The sequence below is a fragment of the Pelophylax lessonae genome, assembly GCF_965119305.1.
Source record: "Pelophylax lessonae genome assembly, chromosome: 2".
Taxonomy (NCBI): domain Eukaryota; kingdom Metazoa; phylum Chordata; class Amphibia; order Anura; family Ranidae; genus Pelophylax; species Pelophylax lessonae.
The window spans coordinates 425,556,320-425,577,791 of record NC_138769.1 but is presented as its reverse complement, the minus strand read 5'-3'; the positions used below and the strand labels follow the sequence as shown (position 1 = coordinate 425,577,791).

The following is a 21,472-nucleotide window of genomic DNA, read 5'->3' as shown; positions in this document are numbered from 1 at the left end:
AGATGTCTGGGATTGATGGTCTCGGCCTTCGAGGCGATTCCCTTCGCCCATTTTCACACGCGGTGTCTCCAAGCGGAGATCCTGTCCAGGTGGGACGGGCGACCTCAATCTCTGGATCTTCAAATCTCGTTGAGTCATCGCACCAGAAGAAACCTTCTGTGGTGGCTCCAGTCCCCGATGGTGTCCGGGGGCAAGTCGTTTCGTCCTGTCTCGTGGACGGTGATCACCACGGATGCCAGCCTGTCGGGCTGGGGTGGTGTTCTGGGCGTTCTATCCGCCCAGGGAACTTGGTCGGAGGGGGAGTCTTCCCTTCCGATCAACATTCTGGAATTGCGTGCGATAAGTCTGTCTTCATCGCTGGACGGACCGGCTGCAGGGCTGCCCGGTTCGGGTGCAGACGGACAATGCCACGGCGGTGGCCTACATCAATCACCAAGGGGGCACCAGGAGTGCCCGAGCGGCTCGAGAAGTGGCCGACATTCTGTCTTGGGCCGAGACTCATGTCCCGGCGATAACGGCAGTTCACATTCCGGGGGTGGAGAACTGGCAGGCGGACTATCTGAGTCGCCAGACCCTGGATCAGGGGGAATGGTCTCTCCACCCGGCTGTCTTCCAGATGTTGTGCGCGAAGGGGTCTTCCAGATGTGGACCTGTTCGCGTCTCGTCTCAACAACAAGGTGAAAAGGTTTGTGGCAAGGACGCGCGACCCTCGGGCAGACGCGTCGGACGCGTTAGTGGCCCCGTGGCATCAGTACAGGCTGATGTACGCGTTTCCACCGATTCAGTTGCTGTCCAGGTTCCTTCGCAGGTTACACTCGGAACGCAGCACGGTGATTCTTGTGGCACCGGACTGGCCTCGCCGGTCCTGGTACGCAGACCTCGTGAATCTGGCGGTCGACGCCCCGTGGCGGCTGCCTCGTCGAGACGATCTACTGTCTCAAGGACCGATATACCATCCTGCTTTACAGTCGCTGGCTTTGACGGCCTGGCTGTTGAGACCGAGGTCCTGAAGGAGAGGGGTCTCTCTCCAGAGGTCGTTCATACTTTGATCAGCGCGAGGAAGTCTTCCTCGGGGAAGGTTTATTACCGTACTTGGAAGGCCTATTTTACCTGGTGTGAGTCCAGGGGGTTTTCACCCCGCACGTACTCTGTTTCCCGTGTGCTGTCTTTCCTTCAAACGGGTGTTGATCAGCGTTTGGCGCTGGCTACGATAAAGGGTCAGGTGTCTGCACTGGCCGTTCTGTTTCAACGTCCCGTGGCTTCCAACTCCTTGCTTGGCACTTTTGTTCAGGGTGTGCGGCATCTGGTTCCTCCTAGGAGGGATCCTTTGCCCCCTTGGGACTTGAATCTCGTTCTGTCTGTGTTGCAACGTGCTCCTTTTGAACAGATCAGGGAGATCTCGTTGTCTGTTGTCCAAAAAGGTCGCCTTTTTGGTGGCGATCACTTTGGCTCGCAGAGTGTCGGAGCTGGCAGCTTTGTCCTGCAAGTCTCCGTACCTGGTTGTTCATTTGGATAAGGTGGTCTTGCGACCTAATCCTTCTTTTCTTCCGAAACGAGTTTCGGAATTCCATCTTAATGAGGATATTGTCTTGCCTTCGCTGTGCGCGAAGCCTAAACATCCAAAGGAGGTGAGATTGCATTCTCTGGATGTTGTTCGGGCGATAAGGGTTTACCTTACATCGACTGAGTCTTTTCGAAAGACGGACTCCTTGTTTGTTCTTCCGGAGGGTCCTCGGAAGGGCATGGCGGCTTCGGCCTCTACCATCGCCAAATGGATCAGGCAGACCATTGAACAGGCCTATGCTTTGCAGGGGAAGGTTCCCCCTGTGCCTGTGAAGGCGCACTCTACTAGATCTTTGAGTACGTCTTGGGCCTGTCGTCATGGGGCTTCTGTAGCCCAGGTGTGTAAGGCGGCGACCTGGTCGACCGTTCACAAAATTCTACAAAGTAGATGTTCAGGCATCGGCGGATGCTTCCTTTGGCCGCAAGGTTCTTAGTGCGGCAATTCCCTAGGGTCCCTTGTTGGGGACCTCTGGCTGTTGGGATAAGTTTTATATCCCCTGGTTTTTTTGTCTTTTCCTGGGTTGTTGCTCCTGTTGAGCACTTGTTTTTTTCTGTTGCCCAGCTGGTTTCCTTCCTTTGGTAAGGTTCCTTTCTTTGATGCGGAGACTGCGTTGCCTTTTCGGCGCGGATGCGTTTCCCACCCCTCATGTTTGCACTGCTTTGGGACGTCCCCATATGTGACGAATATGAAGAGGCGGCGACTGTCGGAGGACGTAAGAGAAAACGGAATTTTTGTAAAATCTTACCTGTAAAATTCCTTTCTCTGAGTCCTCCGACAGTCGCCGCCCCCGCCCCTCTTTTGGGGTTTGGTTGTATACTCTACTGCTATTCCACTAAAACTGAGATATGGTTGCAGGAAGTAGGAGGGTATTGACTGAGGGGACCACCCCTTGAGGGTGGGATATGTTAAAAGCTTTAATGTTAACATATTCTGTTGCCTAGCTACTCCTTCGGAGCAAAGTCTAATACCCCATATGTGACGAATATGAAGAGGCGGCGACTGTCGGAGGACTCAGAGAAAGGAATTTTACAGGTAAGATTTTACAAAAATTCAGTTTTTTTTAGTTTTCATTTTTCATTGTCATGTCTATTTTTATTTATTTTCACTTTTTTATTCACTCTTTGATTATTTCTCTGTATATCAGCTAGTCTGTGGATCACACTATTATTGTTTAATGTATGATGTTGGTTATTTTCTCATTAATGTAAACAGGAGGTGACAGATACTATTAGCTATTCATGTTATCTTAATTATTCGGTGTATTCACCTGTGATTGGTGCTTCGTATAATAGGATGTCACCACGGGGTTGTATAAATACATCTGGTTGGCGTACCAACCAGATGACGTCCTGGTAGGTGAGGCGAGAAACATGTTGACATATTTCCGGTTGTATTGAACCATTGACGTCACTTCCTGCCCTCCCTGGAACACACGCTGGATGGCGTTCCCGGAAGCTGTACTTCCTTTCTACAAGCTGTCTTTTCTATGTATTCTTATAAGTAATATTTTAAGCGCACGTTAAATCTGTTTTTATGGACTTCACTATGTCAGTTATTTTGCTTGAGCCCTAAAGACCCGCTTAAGGTGCCACCAAGTGATAGGGTGACAAGATCCTACAAGTGGAACAAGGACTCATCTTTCCATACTTAAGCCTCTTTGACCCCCAGACTGAAGAGCTGAGCGTCTATTGTTCCGGTGAGTGTGGATACTGGAGGGGAGTGATGCACCCTGCACCACCTGATTGGGCTGAAGCACTCCAGCACTTTCTTCACCTTCAAGCACCTTTGTACACTTTATGGAAATTTGTGGAGCACTATTGCACTTTATATTTTGTGCATTATTTAGAGCACCATTGCACTTATATATCATACTACTCTAGCACTTTGTGGTTACTCAATTTTTGCATATAAACACTTTATTATACTATTTATTACTGTTATAGTTGAAAGCACTGTTTTATTGTTGGTATATATTTCTGAGTTTTTACTTAGTGGACAGCAGCTACAGTTTTTAATATTTTTTGCTAACTAGCGTGGGTTTTATTAATAATTTGTTCACAAATATCAGGATGACTCTCCCACTTAGGAAGTAGTATTCAGTATGTTTAAACAAAACAGAAGCAAGTAACAGTTTGCACTGAAAGAGGAAGTAAACCTAATGTCTGTACCTATAGGTAAGCCTAAAATAAGGTTTACCTATAGGTACTGTAAATATCTCCTAAACTTGCACTCTTTAGGAGATATTTACTGTATACTGCTGCCCTTGCCGTTTCTTTGCGTGCATGCGTTGGAGTAACGTAACACGGCTTCGGCCAGTCACATAGCTGGAGTCTGCTGACCCAGAAGGAAGACACACAAAGATGGATGCAGCCTCCAGCGGGGATGATGAGGGATTAATTTGCAGGAAAGTGTCGCATAATGTGCTAGTATGTGATGCATACTTGCACATTATGCCTTTACTTTGCAGGTAGGAGAAAAAAAGTGTTTACTTCCTCTTGAAGGTTTCTATAATTTTTACAATGTAAAAAATGGATCTGGAGAGAATTTTTTTTAATCCACAAAAGTGGAGCTAAACCCCTGTGTGAACTGTGGTGGATTGCTTTTTAGAGGTGTGGAGAAGTTATGTTGTCTCTTTACTGCCGTCTTTAAAGTGGTTGTAAAGTCACATCTATTATTTTGAGCCTCTGTTTTTAAGTCCGTGTCCTCCCTCTGCTATCCTTCCCGATCCTAAGGGACTACAGTGGGAGGGGCTGAGATTCCCTTCTGTCTGTTATGTGTGCGAGATGGCAGAGGGAGGACACGTGACTGCACAGAAACACTGTGCAAAGAAGGTATTTAGCATTATAATTTTAAGAAAACACACAATGTACTAAGCGCTGACCTAAAACAGAGAGAATCAAAGTAATTAATACACGTGACTTTACAAGCACTGGAGCAGCTGCAGAGAATAGTATTAGGGCGGGAGGGGATGATATCGGCTCACACAGAGACTATGGAAATGACAGGGAGAGGGGAAGATACAGAGACCTTGAGGGGAGAGATAGATGGTAAAGGCACATAATCTAACAACGCTATCGGGAGTCTGCTATGAAAAGCGTGATAAGTATACACAGGGTAACATGATCAACCAGGTATTGTACAACATGGAAAGGACCAACTGACTCCTATCCCTGCAAAAGTACTCTGCTATATATCATGCCCTAAAAGGACAGGAGCCCTTTTTTTTTCCCCCCCTCTAAAAGCCCATACCAGCATTCTGCAACTGCGTGCATTGCTGGTTACCAAGTGAACAAGTTGCTCAGCTGGCAGTATTGGAGGAGTATTGCTACACCGTATCATGTGTATTCCCTCATATGACTTCTTTTGCAGCTTAAAGTGGAAAGTTGGGGGCGGGAAGTGGTTGGGTGTGACAAAACAACCAGCTTTTTTTTTTTTTTTTTTTTACCACCCCCCAAACTACAAGTGAAAACTAAGCCTTACTTTGTTTATCTGTGAAGATGGGGGAGCCAAACCGTGTCATGTATTTTATCCCTTCATATGTAAACAGCTAATCTGATCATTGCCAGACAGCAGCACCTGATAGTTTTTGCAGGTGTTTCCTGGTTTATTAGCCCCGAACGAACTTCCACCGTAACACTCTCAAATTTCTATTTCTGCTAATGCCATTATTCCAACTGCTTAGGAACTTTTTTTTTTTTTTTTTTTAATCGATCTGTAATATCATTTTCTTATTATTGATCTGTTGGATAAAGTAATTAAACCGGTCTGCTGTCCCTTCTTTGATCACAAAGTTCTAAAGTGGAACATGGATTCATGAGTAGCAATTAAAGCGGATTTCCACCCAAAAGTGGAAGTTCTGCTTTAAGCACTCCTCACCCCCTCACCCTCTTACATGCTACATTTGAAATGTCATTTTTGGGGGGGGGGGGGGGCGGTGCTGGTATCTAGTTTTTTACAGGTACCCGCTCCCACTTATGCTCGTGCCACCTAGGTGGCTCGAGTGGAAGTTCTCCTTTCCCCCTCCCTCCCTGCAATCTTCGGGGACACATCACAAGTCCCAGAAGATTGCCCAGCCACCGAGGAAGTGCAGCGTGACTCGTGCAGTACGCACCTGACTGTGAAGCCTCAATGTGGATCCGGGTACCCACATTTGTGATGCCGGCACCAGGGAGAGGCAAGAGAGAGGAGCGAGGCTTCGGGTGGCCGCATCGCTGGATCATGGGACGGGTGAGTGTGTGTTAAGTCAGCAGCTACACTTTTTGTAGCTGCTGACTTTTAATAAACCTAAAAACCACTGGAACTCCGATTTTTACTGTTTTTAGCTTTACCTGTTTGCTGTGTAGGATAGATTATATCAATTAGTGTACTGCTTTACATTTAAAAATGTGTACTTTACCTTTTTTACGGTCAGAGCAAGTTTTGCCTTTTAGGTATGCGGAAATGAAACTGCCAATAACTCTGTAACCGCTTTGCATATTGAAATGTAGGTCTGGTTTAAATGCGAAAAAAACCCCACATACTTAAAACATCTCTGAAATACATGCATATTTTTGCCATGTTTCTTTCTTTTAAAAATGCCATGTGTCCAGTAATCTTTGTTGATCTACCAGTAATCCAGTGTGCTCCCAACTTCTGTTTGAGCAGATATCACATACCTTTGGTACACTGAAATCTCAAGCAGTGTTATCATCCCTGCTTAGTTCCCTTCTACTTGACTAAATTTCTCATCCAATCCACTATGTAAGGGCGGAGATGTCAAGCCCATAAAATGAACTGGGCAAGACTGAAAGCATTTCTTAAAATTTTGGCGCAGTAGAGGTACTGTCGGCTCATTTCAAAAAGGTAGAAATTGGGTGCATTTCTGTACTTGTAACGTTTTTCTAGAATTACTCAACCTCGCTTGTCTGGATGGAGGAGTTTGTTAGCTTTTTCAGCCCACTAAAAAAACAAAAATGGTCTATGGCCAGCTTAAGTGCCCGCTTTATTTTTCTTGTTTGGCCCGGTCCAGGGGATGGAAAACCTTACAACAGCAACACACTATAAAAAGACGTTATACTCCCTCCCCTCTGACAGGTCATGTGTTGAACCTCTGCTTTTTTGAAGAGCTCCGGGTGCAATTATCCAACTTATCTGGTGCATAATTGTCCCCCACTGCCTGAAGTAGTACCTCCTTCCAATTTCTATGTCTGTACTGGACAGGACATAAGTGGTTGGCATAATTAATTACAGCACTAAACAGTGGGCACTCATAAACGTACTCCAAGATGAGTTTGATAGACAGCATTTTTTTTTTTTTTTTTTTAAAAAGACTTTGCTAATTAATGTAAAATGCTGTGTTACTTGACCCCCGCCTTTAATTTGTTACAGTGGGGATCCCCTTTTGGTAATGTAATATGGTACACACACTTTCTTTGATATGTCCCAGGACACAGGGTATCTTTATATTCATTGCAATAGGTCTATACTGACACCTTCAGGTGATTGGATGTTGTGAAAAAAGAGGCAGGAAATCCCTCCCCCCTACAGGTAGGCAAAGCTTGAGTTTTTTTTTTTTTTTATTTATTTTTTTTTTTTTTTTTACTAGCATAGAAATCGGAGTACCTGGAGGAATCCCACGCAGACAGAGAGAGAACATGCAAACTCTGTGTCGATAAAGCTGTGGTTGTGATTATAACCGATGACCCTAGTGCTGCCAGGTGGAAGTGATAACCCCTCAGCTCATTGTGCTGCATCCATGGATGTCCTAAAAGACTCTATTTAGCAACTTTCTCACCTGGGGTCCTGTCAGTACACATGTGCAGGATCTTTTGGCTAAAGTCTTGGTCAGTGAAGTTGCCCTGTAAGAAACGGGTTTGATCCTGCTTTGGATGTTAACACCCAAAAGATAAATGTGGGTAAGAGTACCCTGTTGCCATTTAACAAGTTGAAGCCTACGTTGCAATAACCTGCCACACCCTCTACTTCCAAAAAGCATGTTTCGCCAACCACAGGCCTCAGGCTCTAAGCTAAAGCCCCTCTCCCAGTTTTGTAAAAAAAACTTAATTTCTAAGCCCTTTAAATCACAGGACTCGTCGTCCTCACAATGATGGGGTTGCCCTCACTTGTTCAGTCTGGGAATGTTTGCAGAGGGGGGATTGCAGACGAGTGGGTACACAACATAGCAGCTCATGGTTACAAGCTTGAATTTCAGAGCCTTCACCCTCCATGCCATTATGCTTTCAAATGGATGTTTGAATTCACATAAGGACTCTGCTTTTTCAAACTATCTACTATCCCGAGTATTGATTGTCCTGGACCCAGAGAGCAAAAGGTTTCAAGATTTTTATTTAAATCTCTTGACGGTTCTGATATGGAATGGCGATGTTTGTCCCATCTTGGATCTCAAGAAACTCGGGTTTCTCAAACTTCAGAAGTTCCGGATAGAATTGGTAGTGTCAGCGCTTACCTTCTTCCTGCTGGGAGATTTCCTGGCATAGGTGGATATCAAGGATGCTTATCTCCATATTAATAAACTTCCCACCTCAAAGGTTCCTGCGGTTTGTGGTGGACGACTGCAATTATCAGTTTGTGGACAATGCCATTCAACCTGTCCACTGCTTTCAGGGTATTCACCATAATTCCAGCCCTGGTTTTGGGTCTCCTCCATACTCTAGGTGTTTGTCAGATTAACTGGACAACTTGCTTTTTGGGGTGCGCTACGCTGCTGGAAATCAGTGACCCCAAAGATGCAAACTTAGCAAAATTTTAGATTGGTCTTGACCTGCAGGTAAGCGCCTGTGGGAAGGAGGCCTTAGATCAGCTTTTCTCAACTTAGTAGCTGAGAAGTGTCCTCAAGGGTTCCACTGAAAAAGTGCAAAACTCTGCTTCCAGTTCCGGTGCCACAGTGACCAGCAGAGAGACAGAGTTCCCAGCTACACGCTTGAAGATCCATGTGTAAAATCCGAGGACAGGGAGTCTCTCCTCCTCTCCGGGGCTTGCTGCCATGCCAGTGGCAGTATCTGAGATGTCTCAACCTGCGATCTGAGCCTGCACCTTATCTTAACTCTCTGATCCCAGTGTGTGGTGTCTGCACTCTGTCCAGTGCTAGCAGTGGAGTTTGCAGTGTTTCATTTGAGCTGGATCGGCTGCTCATAGGAGCCTGCTAGTTATTGCACCCTTTCTGCTCCGGCTCTCTCATCTATACAAGCCAGCAGCAGTATTCAGTTTACAGTCTTTCTATATGTCTGCAGCTACAGTAGAGTTTGTCCTCATTTCTTTAGCATTGAATACAAGCTTGATAACTACACAGCTCAAAAAGAATTAAAGAAAAACACTTTTTAATCAGAGTATAACATCAAGTCAATTACATTTCTGGGATATTGATCTGCTCAGTTAAGTAACGGGGGGGGGGGGGGGTTCAGTTTCAGCTGCTTTAGTGTTATTGAAATTACCAGGTGAACTACATGGGCAACAATGGACGACCTCCAGAACAGGAATGGTTTTACAGGTGGAGGCCACAGCTATAAAAGATGTTTTTCCTGGTAGGCTTTATATTTTCTAAAATATAATTGGGCTATGTTATATGCTTATTCAATGCAGGCAGTGCATAGTTCTTTATCTGAATTTTCAGTTATATTTATCTACACTTTGTCTTTTCAGCAACCAAAAGACAGTATGCGCTTGGATGAAACGATGCTTGTTAAACAGCTGCTACCTGAGATCTGCCATTTTATTCACACACATCGAGAGGGCAACCAGCATGCAGCTGAGTTGCGGATTTCTGCTTCAGGAGTTTTGTTCTCTTTAAGCTGCAATAACTTCAATGCAGTTTTTAGTCGCATTTCTACCAGGTAATAAGCACTTGGAGTTTCCCTGTTAAGCTTCCTAGTGTGCTGCTTCTAATGGACCATTCCATCCAAATCCTAGATCTCAGTTTTTGATAGATACTGGACCGTTAAATTGTGTAATGGCCTCCTAGCTGTTTCATCATGTAAAATGCAGGAGGAGTGGGGATACCCAAGTACACCACAGTTGTAGTAGGAAGAATTTAAGGTGGGATAATTACATTACCAGAATCCTTAAAAACAAAGATGACAGACTCTAGCTTTCAACGCTTTTGCTAGCTTTTAACAGTTATATATGAATTGAAAAGTTGTCTTTGTTGAGGTAGTATTAAAGTAGACATTTTTCTAAATGTTATTTTTATATATATATATATATATATATATATATATATATATATACCATAACTCGCATGACATTGACACTTTTTCCAAAACTTCCTCCTTGGAGCGTCCTTCCACAGAAGTGTTCCAGAACAAAAATAATACACCTCAGGAAGTACCCCCATGGATAACAGAGGATAGACTTAGAACTAAACTGGAGAAACTTAATATAAATAGATCACCGGGACCGGATGGCTTGCACCCAAGGGTTCTTAAAGAGCTCAGCCAGGTGATTGCCAGACCATTATTCTTGATCTTTAAGGATAGTCTACAGTGGCATGGTGCCAGCTGATTGGAAAAAAGCCAACGTGGTACCAATATTTAAAAAAGGGCTGAGATATATCCCAGGTAACTATAGGCCGGTCAGCCTAACATCAGTAGTCTGTAAGATTTTGGAGGGGTAGTTAAGGGACCCACATACAAGACTTTAGTAATGAAAACTGTATTATTAGTAGTAATCAGCATGGATTCATGAAAAATCTTGCCAAACCAATCTATTAACCTTCTACGATGGAGTGAGCTGCCACCTACATAAAGGTAAGCCTGTGGATGTTGTGTATCTGGACTTTGCAAAGGCATTTGACACCGTTCCCCCGCAAACGCTTACTGTACAAACTAAGGAATGTAGGTATGGACCATAGAGTGAGTACCTGGATAGAGAACTGGCTCCAGGGGAGAGTTCAGAGGGTGGTGATAAATGGCGGGTGTGGAAAGTGGGGTCCCCCAGGGTTCTGTCCTGGGACCAATCCTGTTTAATTTATTCATAAATGATCTAGAGGAGGGGATATCTAGTACAATCTCAGTATTTGCGGATGATACTAAACTAAGCATGCCAATATCTTCTATGCAGAATGTGGAAACCTTACAAGTGGACCTGAACAAAATAATGGGGTGGGCAACTACATGGCACATGAGGTTTATTGTTGAAAAATGTCAAGTAATCCACTTGGGCATCAGAAACACGAAAGCAAGCTACTCACTGGGGGGGAAACCTCTGGGTGAGTCTAGGATGGAAAAGGACCTGAGGGTACTGGTGGACAACAGGCTTGGCAGTGGCATGCAATGCCAAGCGGCTGCAAGCAAAGCCAACAGAATACTGGCATGTATAAAAAGGGAATTCGCTCCAGAAATAAAGAGATTATTCTCCCACTCTAGAGGACTTTGGTCCGGCCACATCTGGAGTATGGTGTCCAGTTCTGGGCACCGGTCCTCAGGAAGGATGTGCTGGAACTGGAGAGAGTCCAGAGAAGGGCAACAAAAATAATTAGGGGAATGGAGGGCATCGGCTATGAGGAAAGACTACAAGCACTGAACTTATTCTCTCTGGAGAAGAGACGATTGAGGGGGGATATGATATCAATGTACAAATACTGTACTGGTGATGACCCTAGCATAAGGAACAAACTTTTTAGAGAAAGGGAATATAATAAGACACGTGGCCACTCACTAAAACTAGAGGAGAAACGGTTTAACCTTAAAATACGTAAGGGGTTCTTCACTGTCAGAGCAGTAAGAATGTGGAATTCTGTTCCACAAGCAGTCGTATCAGCAGGGAGCATCGATAGTTTCAAAAAACTATTAGATGGGCACCTTAAAGACCACAACATACAGGGGTATTCAATGTATGGTTAACAGCAAACGCACGCACACATCATAGGTTGAACTGGATGGACTGATGTCTTTTTTTTTTTTTTCAACCTCCCAAGCTATGTAAAAACATAATTCCTCTGTCGCTCATTGACAGACGCAGTCCTCTTGATTAGTAACACATTGGGTTATACTGCCCTCTACAGGAGTAGGACACTAGACGGAAGGAAAACGTTCTGGCCACACCTTGGGGGCAGTTCAGAGGGTATATCCTCTCACTTCCTGTTACAGGATGTCAGTTTTTTTTTTTTTCTGTCTAGTTAGGAGTAAGGACCTAAGTTCCTTGCTGGGATCTTTGGTCCTGGCAAGATTTTTTTTTTAGAAAGACTTTTTTAATAGACAGCTTTTTTTCTCCAGTTGTTCCTGTGAGATCTTCAAGCAAGTACACTGAACTGGGCGATGGGCTGGATGTTGAGATCCAGTGGTCACCCCAGTCAGCCTGCGAGCGCGTGCAGGCCCTAGCTCCGCGCTGGGTCGGCCGCGACATAGTCCCACTGGACAGGGACTGACCCTGCGAGTTAAACGTCTCGCCTGGACGCCAAAGACTAGTTGGAAACTGAGTCACGGCGTCCGTATTGGTCGACAGCCCCCCCACTTCGGTGGAGAGGGGTTCTGTCAAGAGTTGGCGCCCGCCTGGTTTCGGTATGGTGAGTAGAATGTTCCCCCCTCTCCCCCTGACGGGTTTGTTGGTGGACGCGGGCCCCTCCCTGGGATGGTCGGACGCTCAGGATCCTGGGTCTCCCCTCTATCCTATAACAGGTCACAGATCCCCCAATTGAGTGTGATTGTGTGAATAAAAGACCAGGAGGCTTGGTTTAGGAGCTGACTATCTAAAGTCACTGTATAGTGGGCACTGTTAAGGGACCATGACTAAGGTCAGTGGCAATACTGTGATGATGGCCATATACAAAGAGCATCCTACCTGATAAAGATTGCAAGACAGGCCGATGCCTGTGCCTGCATTACCGCCATCCGCAGGCCGCCGTCCTCCCACAGGCCGCCATCCTGCCACAGGCTCCCGCAGGCCGCATAGGCCGATAGCTCTTTCGCAGGCCGCAGCAGGCCGCTGCCATCTTCCACAGGCCGCCGCCATTTTCCCGCGGGGCCGCCATCTTGGCGTAGCCTCGTGTCTCCAGCATGGGGGCGGCCATTTTGGAGATGGCCAGCCACCTCGTGGAGAAACATGGGAGGCATCGGAAGGCGTGTAAAGGGGCGGAGCCGCCTCCTTTACCCGGGAAAAAGGGCCAAAGACTTCCTGTCTGTAACAGGACAGCACTGAGGCAGGTTGATTGAAAACTTCTGTGCATCAGGTGGTGAGCCTTGGGGTCTCTCTCTCTCTCTCTGTGGGGTCCAAAAAAGCAGGTAACACTGAGGGGCGCTGTTGCGCTGGGGGATTACAAAAAAGAAAAAAAAAAGTTTTTTTTTTTTTTTTACTTTGCTATTTTTTTGTCGCTGGCAAGTGTCTTGTATAATCATGGACCCTGCCACACATTTATCCCCACCTGATTCCCTCAAGGTGGCCGCAGGACCCTTCAGTACCCCACTTGGATTGATGCATTATCAGCAGTTTTGGAGTCTTTGGTATCCCGGGTGGAGTTGGCCTGTCGGGGACAGTGGTCAAGAAAACGACCCCCGTCTACCCCTATTTCATCTGATACTTCAGATATGGATTCTGAGCTGGTCACTGCAGCTGCAGGTCCCTCTTCTGGGGCTGCTGTCTCAGGTACGGTCTTCTCAGACAGTGAGGAGGACGTTTTTGCCTCCGGCATAGCACAAGAAGAGCGTTGATGGATGCACTAGTTGTGTCTGTCCGGGAAACCTTAAGTCTTGAGGTTACACCGGCAGAGGTAGCTGAGACTGAAATTCCTTTTTGGTACTAGTTAGCCTACCAAAATGGCGAAGGATTTTCCTTTGCACAAATGGGGTCGTTTGAAACGTATCCCTGCTATTTCCAAGCGCATGGCTAGGCGCTATCCGTTTTGAGGAATCCCTCCTTAAAAGATGGACGGTACCACCAGTGGTGGACTCACCGATTTCCAGATAAAGCCACTATTATCCCGTTGGAGGACGCTCCGTCCTTTAGGGATCCGGTGGATCGAAGAGTGAAAGCGGAATCCCGCTTCATTTTTTCCCTGATAGGGTCAACCTTTAGGCCAGTGGTTGCCATTGGTTTAGTTTCAAGTATGGGTTGGCTAATCTCCCCTTTCAAGGGGATCGCCTGTTTGGGTGAGATTATAAAGGATCTCACTGGGGGGCAAGAGCACTCTCTTGCTAAGACAGCCTGATGCGCCCCCACCCATCTCTGGGGTGGGGGGACGTCTTCACCGGTTTCCAGATCCATGGTTTTCCTGAATCCCGGACAAAGGGGTTCAAGAGGTCATACGGTCGAGATACAAGATCGAGCATTCGATCACTTCTACCGGTGCGATTCTTCCCTCCCAACATTTGTATGCTACAGGGAGCGGTAGTTCCTGTTCCTTGGATAGAACGTTTTCAGGGGTTCTATTCGAACCTGTTCACAATGCCCAGGAAAGAGGGCAAGGTGCGTCCAAATTCTGGACTTGGGAAAGATGGAGTCCACCCGAACAGTGGTGGCCTCCCTGCATCAGGGGGATTTCCTGGCGTCCATAGACATTTAGGATGCCTATCTTCATATCCCCATCTTCGCAGGACATCTGCGTTTTCTTCTCTTTTTCCCAAAGATCATTCCTGGTCCCACCAGGAGACTGAACTATCTGGGAGATCCTTGGCAAGAGTGTTTCACCTTGCGGAGAAACTCCAGAAGGTTCAGTCAACGATTCGGATGTTGCTGTCCGTCAACTGGCTGGGACTGATGGTGGCCTCCTTAGAGGCAGTACCGTTTGCCCAGTCTCCTACCCGAATTTTCCAAGAGGAGATTCTTCTCAAATGGAATCGGAATCTCGATTCTCTGGACGATCGGATCCGGTTGAGCGAGCGGACCAGGGAGTCTCTGGTCTGGTGGCTTCGGCCTCCGATGCTCAACCAGGGGAAGTCATTCCTTCCGATAGTATCCAGGTTACCAATAAAGGTATCGGAACTGAGAGCGATCAGACTTTGTCTGATTTACTGGACCGAGCGGCTCTAGGGCAGCCCGGTTCGGATCCAATCGGACATTGCCACGGTCGTGGCTTATGTCAATCACCAAAGGGGCACCTAGAGTGTCCTGGTGGCCATCGAAATGACCAGCATCTTTCGTTGGACGGAACGGTTTGTTACGGCTCTCTCCGCAGTATTCACTCCGGGGGTGGGAAATCGGCAGGCAGATTATCTCAGCCGTCAGATTCTGGATCAAGGGGTATGGCCTCTTCATCCAGAGGTATTTCACTAGCTGTCCCTTCATTGGGGCACCCCGGATGTGGATCTGTTGGCGTCTCGGCTCAACAGGAAAGTGCAGAGGTTTGTAGCTCGCGCCCGCGATCCTCTAGCGGACGCAGCAGACGCGCTGATTGCCCCGTGGGGGCAGTATCGGCTACGGTATGCCTTCCATCCTCTCAAGTTACTGCGGGAACTTCTTCGTAGGATAGAGGTGGAGGGAATTCGTTATCCTGGTAATTCCGGACTGGCCTCGTCGAGCCTGGTATGCCGACTTGGTGAGGCTAGTCGCGGACGCTCCTTGGAGACTTCCTCTCAGGGAGGATCTGCGGTCTCAGGGACCGATCTTCCATCTTGCTTTACAATCGCTGGCTTAATGGCCTGGCCATTGAGACCCAGGTACTGAAGGACAAGGGATTGTCAGCCTCAGTTATTCCTACTCTAATTAAAGCAAGGAAAGCGACTTTCAGCACATGGAAGTCTTTTATATTGCGTGGTGTGAATCTCTTGGATTTCCCCCACGTACCTATTCGGTGACCCGAATCTTGGCCTTTCTGCAACAGGGGGTTGAGCAGAAGCTGTCCTTGAGCACTATCAAGGGTCAGGTTTCAGCGTTAGCAATCTTCTTTCAGAAACCTTTGGCTACTCATTCCTTGGTGCGGAATTTCATCCAGGGGGTGCGACACCTGGCTCCGCCAGTGTGCGCACCCTTACCGCCCTGGGATCTTAATTTAGTGTTGTCGGTTCTTCAGAAACCTCCCTTTGAAGATTTTAGGGAGATTCCCTTGCTTACATTATTCCAGAAGGTGGCCTTCTTGGTGGCTATCACTTCTGCACGCAGGGTGTCGGAACTGGCCGCATTATCTTGTCGTTCCCCATATCTGGTGGTTCATAGGGATAAGGTGGTTCTTCGTCCGAATCCATCCTTCCTTCCTAAAGTGGTTTCAGAGTTTCATCTGAATGAAGACATTGTATTGCCTTCCCTGTGTCCTAAGCCCAGCTATCATCGGGAGTTTGCATTACACTCCTTGGATGTGGTTCGGGCAATCAGGGTATACCTGAAGACTACGGACCCGTTTTGTAAAACGGATTCACTTTTGTGATCACGGATGGCCCCAAAAAGGGGTTGCCTGCTTCTGCCGCGACTATCTCCAAATGGATCAGACAGACGGTGGTACAGGCTTATTCTATTAAGGGTCGGGATCCTCCGTTCCCTGTCAAGGCGCACTCCACTCGGGCGCTTAGTGCTTCCTGGGCCTTCCGCCATCAGGCGTCAGTGGTCCAGGTATGCAAGGCGGCTACCTGGTCGTCGGTTCATACCTTTACAAAATTTTATAAAGTTGATGTGATGGCATCGTCGGATGCCTCTTTTGGCCGCAAGGTTCTGCAGGCCGCAATTTGAGGAGACCGGTGGTCTACCTCGAGGGTTTTTTTCCAGTTGAGTCTCATTATTTGATTTAAATGAGCCTTTAAGACTTCTAGTCGGCACCTGTTTTGCCTTCTAGAGTTGAATTTTTCTGTTATCCCACCCCTCATTTGTGGCACTGCTTTGGGACGTCCCAATGTGTTACTAATCAAGAGGACTGCGTCTGTCAATGAGCGACAGAGAAAAATTGATTTTTGTAAAATCTTACCTTAAAATCCTTTTCTCTTAAGCTCATTGACAGACGCAGTACCCGCCCCTCGGTTTTTTTGAGTGGGGTTTGGTTAAATTCTTCGACACTGCTTTGTGACATAACTGACATCCTGTAGCAGGAAGTGAGAGGATATACCCTCTGGGACTGCCCCTAAGGTGTGGCCAGAACGTTTTCCTTCCGTCTAGTGTCCTACTCCTGTAGAGGGCAGTATAACACAATGTGTTACTAATCAAGAGGACTGCGTCTGTCAATGAGCTTAAGAGAAAAGGATTTTACGGTAAGATTTTACAAAAATCCATTTTTGTAGGATGTTAGTTTTAAATGACAGTCTCCAGAATTTAGGTGCTTTATGTTTAACAGCTTAAAATGTGATTTCTAAAATACACCATCTTCAGTGATTCTTTATTTTTTTAACCAGGAGAGATGTATGTTTTGAGGTAACATTTGCCCCATAACGTTGGAGAGATTCTAAATGTGTGTGTGTTTGTTTACCATGTCGTACTGATCTGCTCTGTGCAATGGTTTTGCACAGAGCATCCTTGATCCAACTCTTTTGGGGTCTTCTGCCGGGTGCTGGCACTCCTAGTGTCTCCCTCCTGCCAAATAGCAAGCCACTTGAGCTTGAGTCCCAATGCACGCGCTGTATGTCCATAGACACTCAGAGCGCGGCCTGGCCCAGCCCCCGCTCTGTGCTCACTGGCTGTGATTGACAGCAGGTGCCACTGGCTCTCACTGCGACCACCATGTCCAGTGAACAGAGAGCCGCGGGAGCTGCACACAGGTTTTTTATCCTAATGCAGAGAATACATTAAGGTAAAAAAAAAAAAAAGGCCTACCTTTTTACAATCGCTTTAAATTGGAGCTTTGGACAAAATATTCCAATATTCAAAGATGAACTTGATTGATTTTCATTATGCTTTTTTGTTTTTAGGCTGCAAGAGCTGACAGTTTGTTCAGAGGACAATGCTGATGTTCACGATATAGAATTGATACAGTATATTAATGTGGACTGTGCAAAACTGAAAAGGCTGCTACAAGGTTGGTGAATTCCTATGGCAAACATTTTATTCAGTATGTCAGAGTTAATTCTCTACCTCCTGATGATTGAACACTGGCAAATGGCAAAGCTTAACTCAACCCTGCATAATTACGCCCCCCCCCCCCCCCCCAACCCTTTTTATTTATTTTTTTCTACTGTTTGTAGCTTATGCACCTGTCTCTCTCTGACGAGAGCCTTTTCTCCTAAGATACACAATCTTCTAATTTCTGAACTGTGCTCTAGAGCAGTGGTCCTCAGGGCCCACTAACAGGCCAGATTTTAAGTATTGCCTTGGGGAGATGCAGACTAGAGTACTGCAATCACTGAGCAGCAAATGATATCACCTGTGATGTATTTCAGTTATCTTGCAAACCTGGCCTGTTAGTGGGCCCTGAGGACCAGGGTTGAGGACCACTGCTGAGGACCACTGCTCTAGAGCATCAACAGTTATCCGGTTTGGTCCTTTCAGGTTGATAACCCTGGAGAGGCTGTACCTGGAACCTGGTGACAAGAACATAGAAGTGGTGTAAGTTGCAATGTGCACGGGATCCAATGTTTTACACTAATTTTGGCAGGCGACTGCATTGCGTCGCTTTCGTTTGGGAAGGGGGACGCTGCTTTACCAAGGTCTGAGGCCTTGGTCTACACAGAGACCAGTCCCCTAAAGATCTGTGTGGTAGTCTGACCAGAATTTAGTGACAAATAAGCCGTTTGTGTTTCTGTTGGGTGACATGTGAGATTTTTCCTTTTGTGGAGGGATCCCCTGGATTCCCTTGCCTCACTAAAAGCTGTATGAGTCTGTGTCAGTTTGCGCATCTTGAGGGAGTAATTGTGTGTCCACAATGCTAGGCAGTCTGTCAGGTGATGGTCATGTGCCAACCAGCCTGGATTCACAAGAGGGCAACCGGCTCAGTGCACAGCTATGGCTCATTGTTGCATGTGTGGGCTGCTTGTCTGTGCTACTCCCCATGCGCAGCTAGGTGGACACACCACGTATGTATGGTCGCCATGTTGGGTTTTGGCTGTTACTGGACACTGACCAAGTAGGGTAAAGCAGTAGCTGCTCCACCGGTTTTAGTACAGATTACACTGCAAACGGGGCCCTTCCACCTTGCTTCCAGTACTATGAATATTGCATCCTTAGCAGGAATGGTGGGCCTGATACTAGAGAGGGACTTGGATTAGAGGGTCTTACGTTATAGTTGCTCTTATGTTACAGTTGGAGGCAGTCTTCCTTCCACAGTATCAATTATGGGGCAACAGGCTGGCTGTGGCTCAGAAGCAGCCTCCAGTTCTTCACTCCCTCCTTCAGGGTCTCCTTCCTCAGGTGCCCAATCAGGTATTCTTCGACTTGATTTCTGGCAGTCTGATAATAAACGGTCAGAGTCTGTTACCACAGGAGCTTCTTTGTGAGTTTCCCCTTCTACTGTTCTTGGTATTAAAAGTGGACACAGAGAAAGAAAGGTCTGTGGAAGCAGATTCCTCTGATGCAGACAAATGCTCTGAGAAGGGCCCTCTTGCTTCAAATGTTTCCCAAACTTAAAGGGACCACAGCGAGTTTTCTCACGCAGTTGGTCTTTAACAATCTGAAGGTGTCACTACTGGAACCCTCATGATCTAGGATGATGGAGGGCTTGGGTCTTGGATTTTTTTTCCTTGGCAAGTGTTCTTGTGCAACCTGTTATTGGATTTATGGGGGTTTGTCAGGCTTTGTTGGTATTGTAAAGTGCATGGCTTAAGACACGGCTGGACACATTTTCTTTGCATCTAGGAGCCAGGTGAAGTTGGCAGCCAGTTTTTTTTTTTTTTTTTTTTTTTTTTTTAAACCTCTAAAGCTTTATTTTTAACAACCAAACCCCTTCTCTTATGTAGCCAGAAGCCAGCTTCTGTTGAAGGGGCATGACTGAAAAAGGTCTGCCAATGGGCGCGAACTCTGACTGGTGTGCTTTTTTGCGTGGGGATTGGTGGGACAGCAGTCCCCCTGTCGTATAGTTTGTACAGCTCTCCCATTTCAAGCTTCTCAGTTTTTGTTTTTTTCCCTTCTTTCAGCCTGCTGTGTTGAATGACAAAAAAAAATGCTAGTGTGTACTAGGCTTGAGCCTCTGGCTACCCACAGCCTTTAATTATTGGGTATACACTGTTTATATAACTGGTACCCCAGGTTCCATGGGCTGTATATAAAGCTTGGGAGCGAAGAGGAGATCTCAGGTGCGCAGGCATTGCCAGAGAAAAGTGCAGGTGGAGCTGCCTCCCCCGACATAGAACATTGGGCAGAAGCAGTGCCAGCACCTGTCACTCATCTCCTTACCCCCCAGATGGTATGAATCGGGTATTTTTTTTTGCTCCTCCCCTCATCAAATCTAGTCTAGAAGATATTCCCTCTTCACATCAGCAGCCACATTGGCACTGCAGATGGAACCTTTCTAAGCATCCCAATCTCCTAATCCTCCCTAGACAAAATCAGAACTTCTCTCCTCTCTGCAGCAGACATGGGGCACACCTTTGTAGAGGAGGGATAGTGGTTCAGGCAGGGCGATCTGGTGCCAGGAAACGGACTCCGAAGCCCCCCACGCCCCTGAGCTGGGTTCTTTTCCCGTGTCATCTTTAACCCCACTGCTGCTGCTAATCACATTCCTCACTATGGTGGCGGTGCCCCCAGTCAGCACCTGTCACTGAAAAAAGGATGCAGTTTCTAATTGCCACGGCGACCTGGCGCCTGGGATTTGTCGAGCTATGGCTTATGAAGTTGGGACTCCTAAGTCAGGTTCCTGGGCTAGATGGAACTTGCAGCTCTCTCCCAAAGCGTTAGGCTTCTGTTTGGACACGCTCTCACCCTGGACGTATTTAGGTTCTCAGGCGAGTGCTCTGGCTGTAATGCTGTAATTAGCTTGAACGCAATCTGGTGGTGTTTAATCTTCAGAGGCCACCATTTGAACCTGTTCAGGACATTTAACTCCCTCTTTCATGCATGGTTGCATTTCTGTGGCAATCCCTTCAATTAGGAAGGTGTCTAAGCTTGTGGCTTTGTCCTGTAAAGAATCTTTTCCTTGTACAAGTTTTTTTTTTTTTTTTTGGACCTCAGAACTTTTTTCTGTCTAACATGGTCTTAATGTTTCATTTGTTTGCTTTTGCTTGTCTTTTATGGGATTGCTTGGGATATCCTAATGGTCTAACACTCTTGTGATGTACAATTAGGAAAATCTGATTTTTGACTTGCCTATAAAATACCTTTATTGGAGTACATCATAGGTCACAGGTCCCCCCTCCTGCTTAACTCTAATATTGCTTGCTGGCAAAACTGAGGCAATATTGGAAGTGAGAGGGCTTAGTGCCTGTTCACATTTCTGCGATGCGGGAACTCTGCGAATATACAGTGTTTTCTCGCATCCGCACCCCTGGCAGTTCACACTGCCATATGCGATACACTGGGGGTGTCAATTTACAGTTAAGGACACCCCAGATCATATCGCATATGGCAGTGCGATCTGAAAGTTCGCACAGAACCAGATCGCACTAGTGTGAACCACTATACGATCCGATTCTGCTGCGGACCAAAAAAGGGTCCTGTGCGAGTTGGGTGCGATTGCGGTGCGAATTCAGCCATACAAACTGTATGGCTGAATTTGCACCGCACAGAGATTGCATGTCATTTTAGGAGCAGTGCGCTCCGAATTACATGTGATCTCTGTGATCGCAGAAATGTGAACCGGCACTTATGCAGTGCCATGTCGAGCTTTATTTCTCATTGGCAATCACCTGGAGGTGGAGCATATATAACCCAGTGGTCTAAGGGTAAACTGTGTCCTATGATGATCTCCAAGAAAGGTAAGGCAAGTCCAAATTTTTTTTGTTTCTACACAGTAATGCAACCAAAATACTATTTGACTGCAGCAAAATATATATGTATTCTAGTTCCAAAAAGTCAGTTGATTTGTATGATTTTTGTTTTCCAGAGACGGTTTTCAAATTTAAATCCTTAAAGAAAGTGGCTCAGTTGGCGGTTATCAATAGTCTTGAAAAGGTAAAAATCACTGACAACAATACACCC

General features: G+C 46.4%; 1 protein-coding gene across 1 annotated transcript in view; it reads left to right on the top strand.

Moving 5' to 3' along the window:
* Positions 1-21,472, top strand: part of NF1 (neurofibromin 1) — a 585,707-nt gene that overhangs the window by 81,932 nt on the left and 482,303 nt on the right. The window contains exons 4-6 of the mRNA XM_082247714.1: positions 9,203-9,393; positions 17,317-17,423; positions 21,378-21,445. Coding sequence (XP_082103840.1) covers positions 9,203-9,393; positions 17,317-17,423; positions 21,378-21,445 — 366 coding nt within the window. The remainder of the gene's footprint in view (positions 1-9,202; positions 9,394-17,316; positions 17,424-21,377; positions 21,446-21,472) is intronic.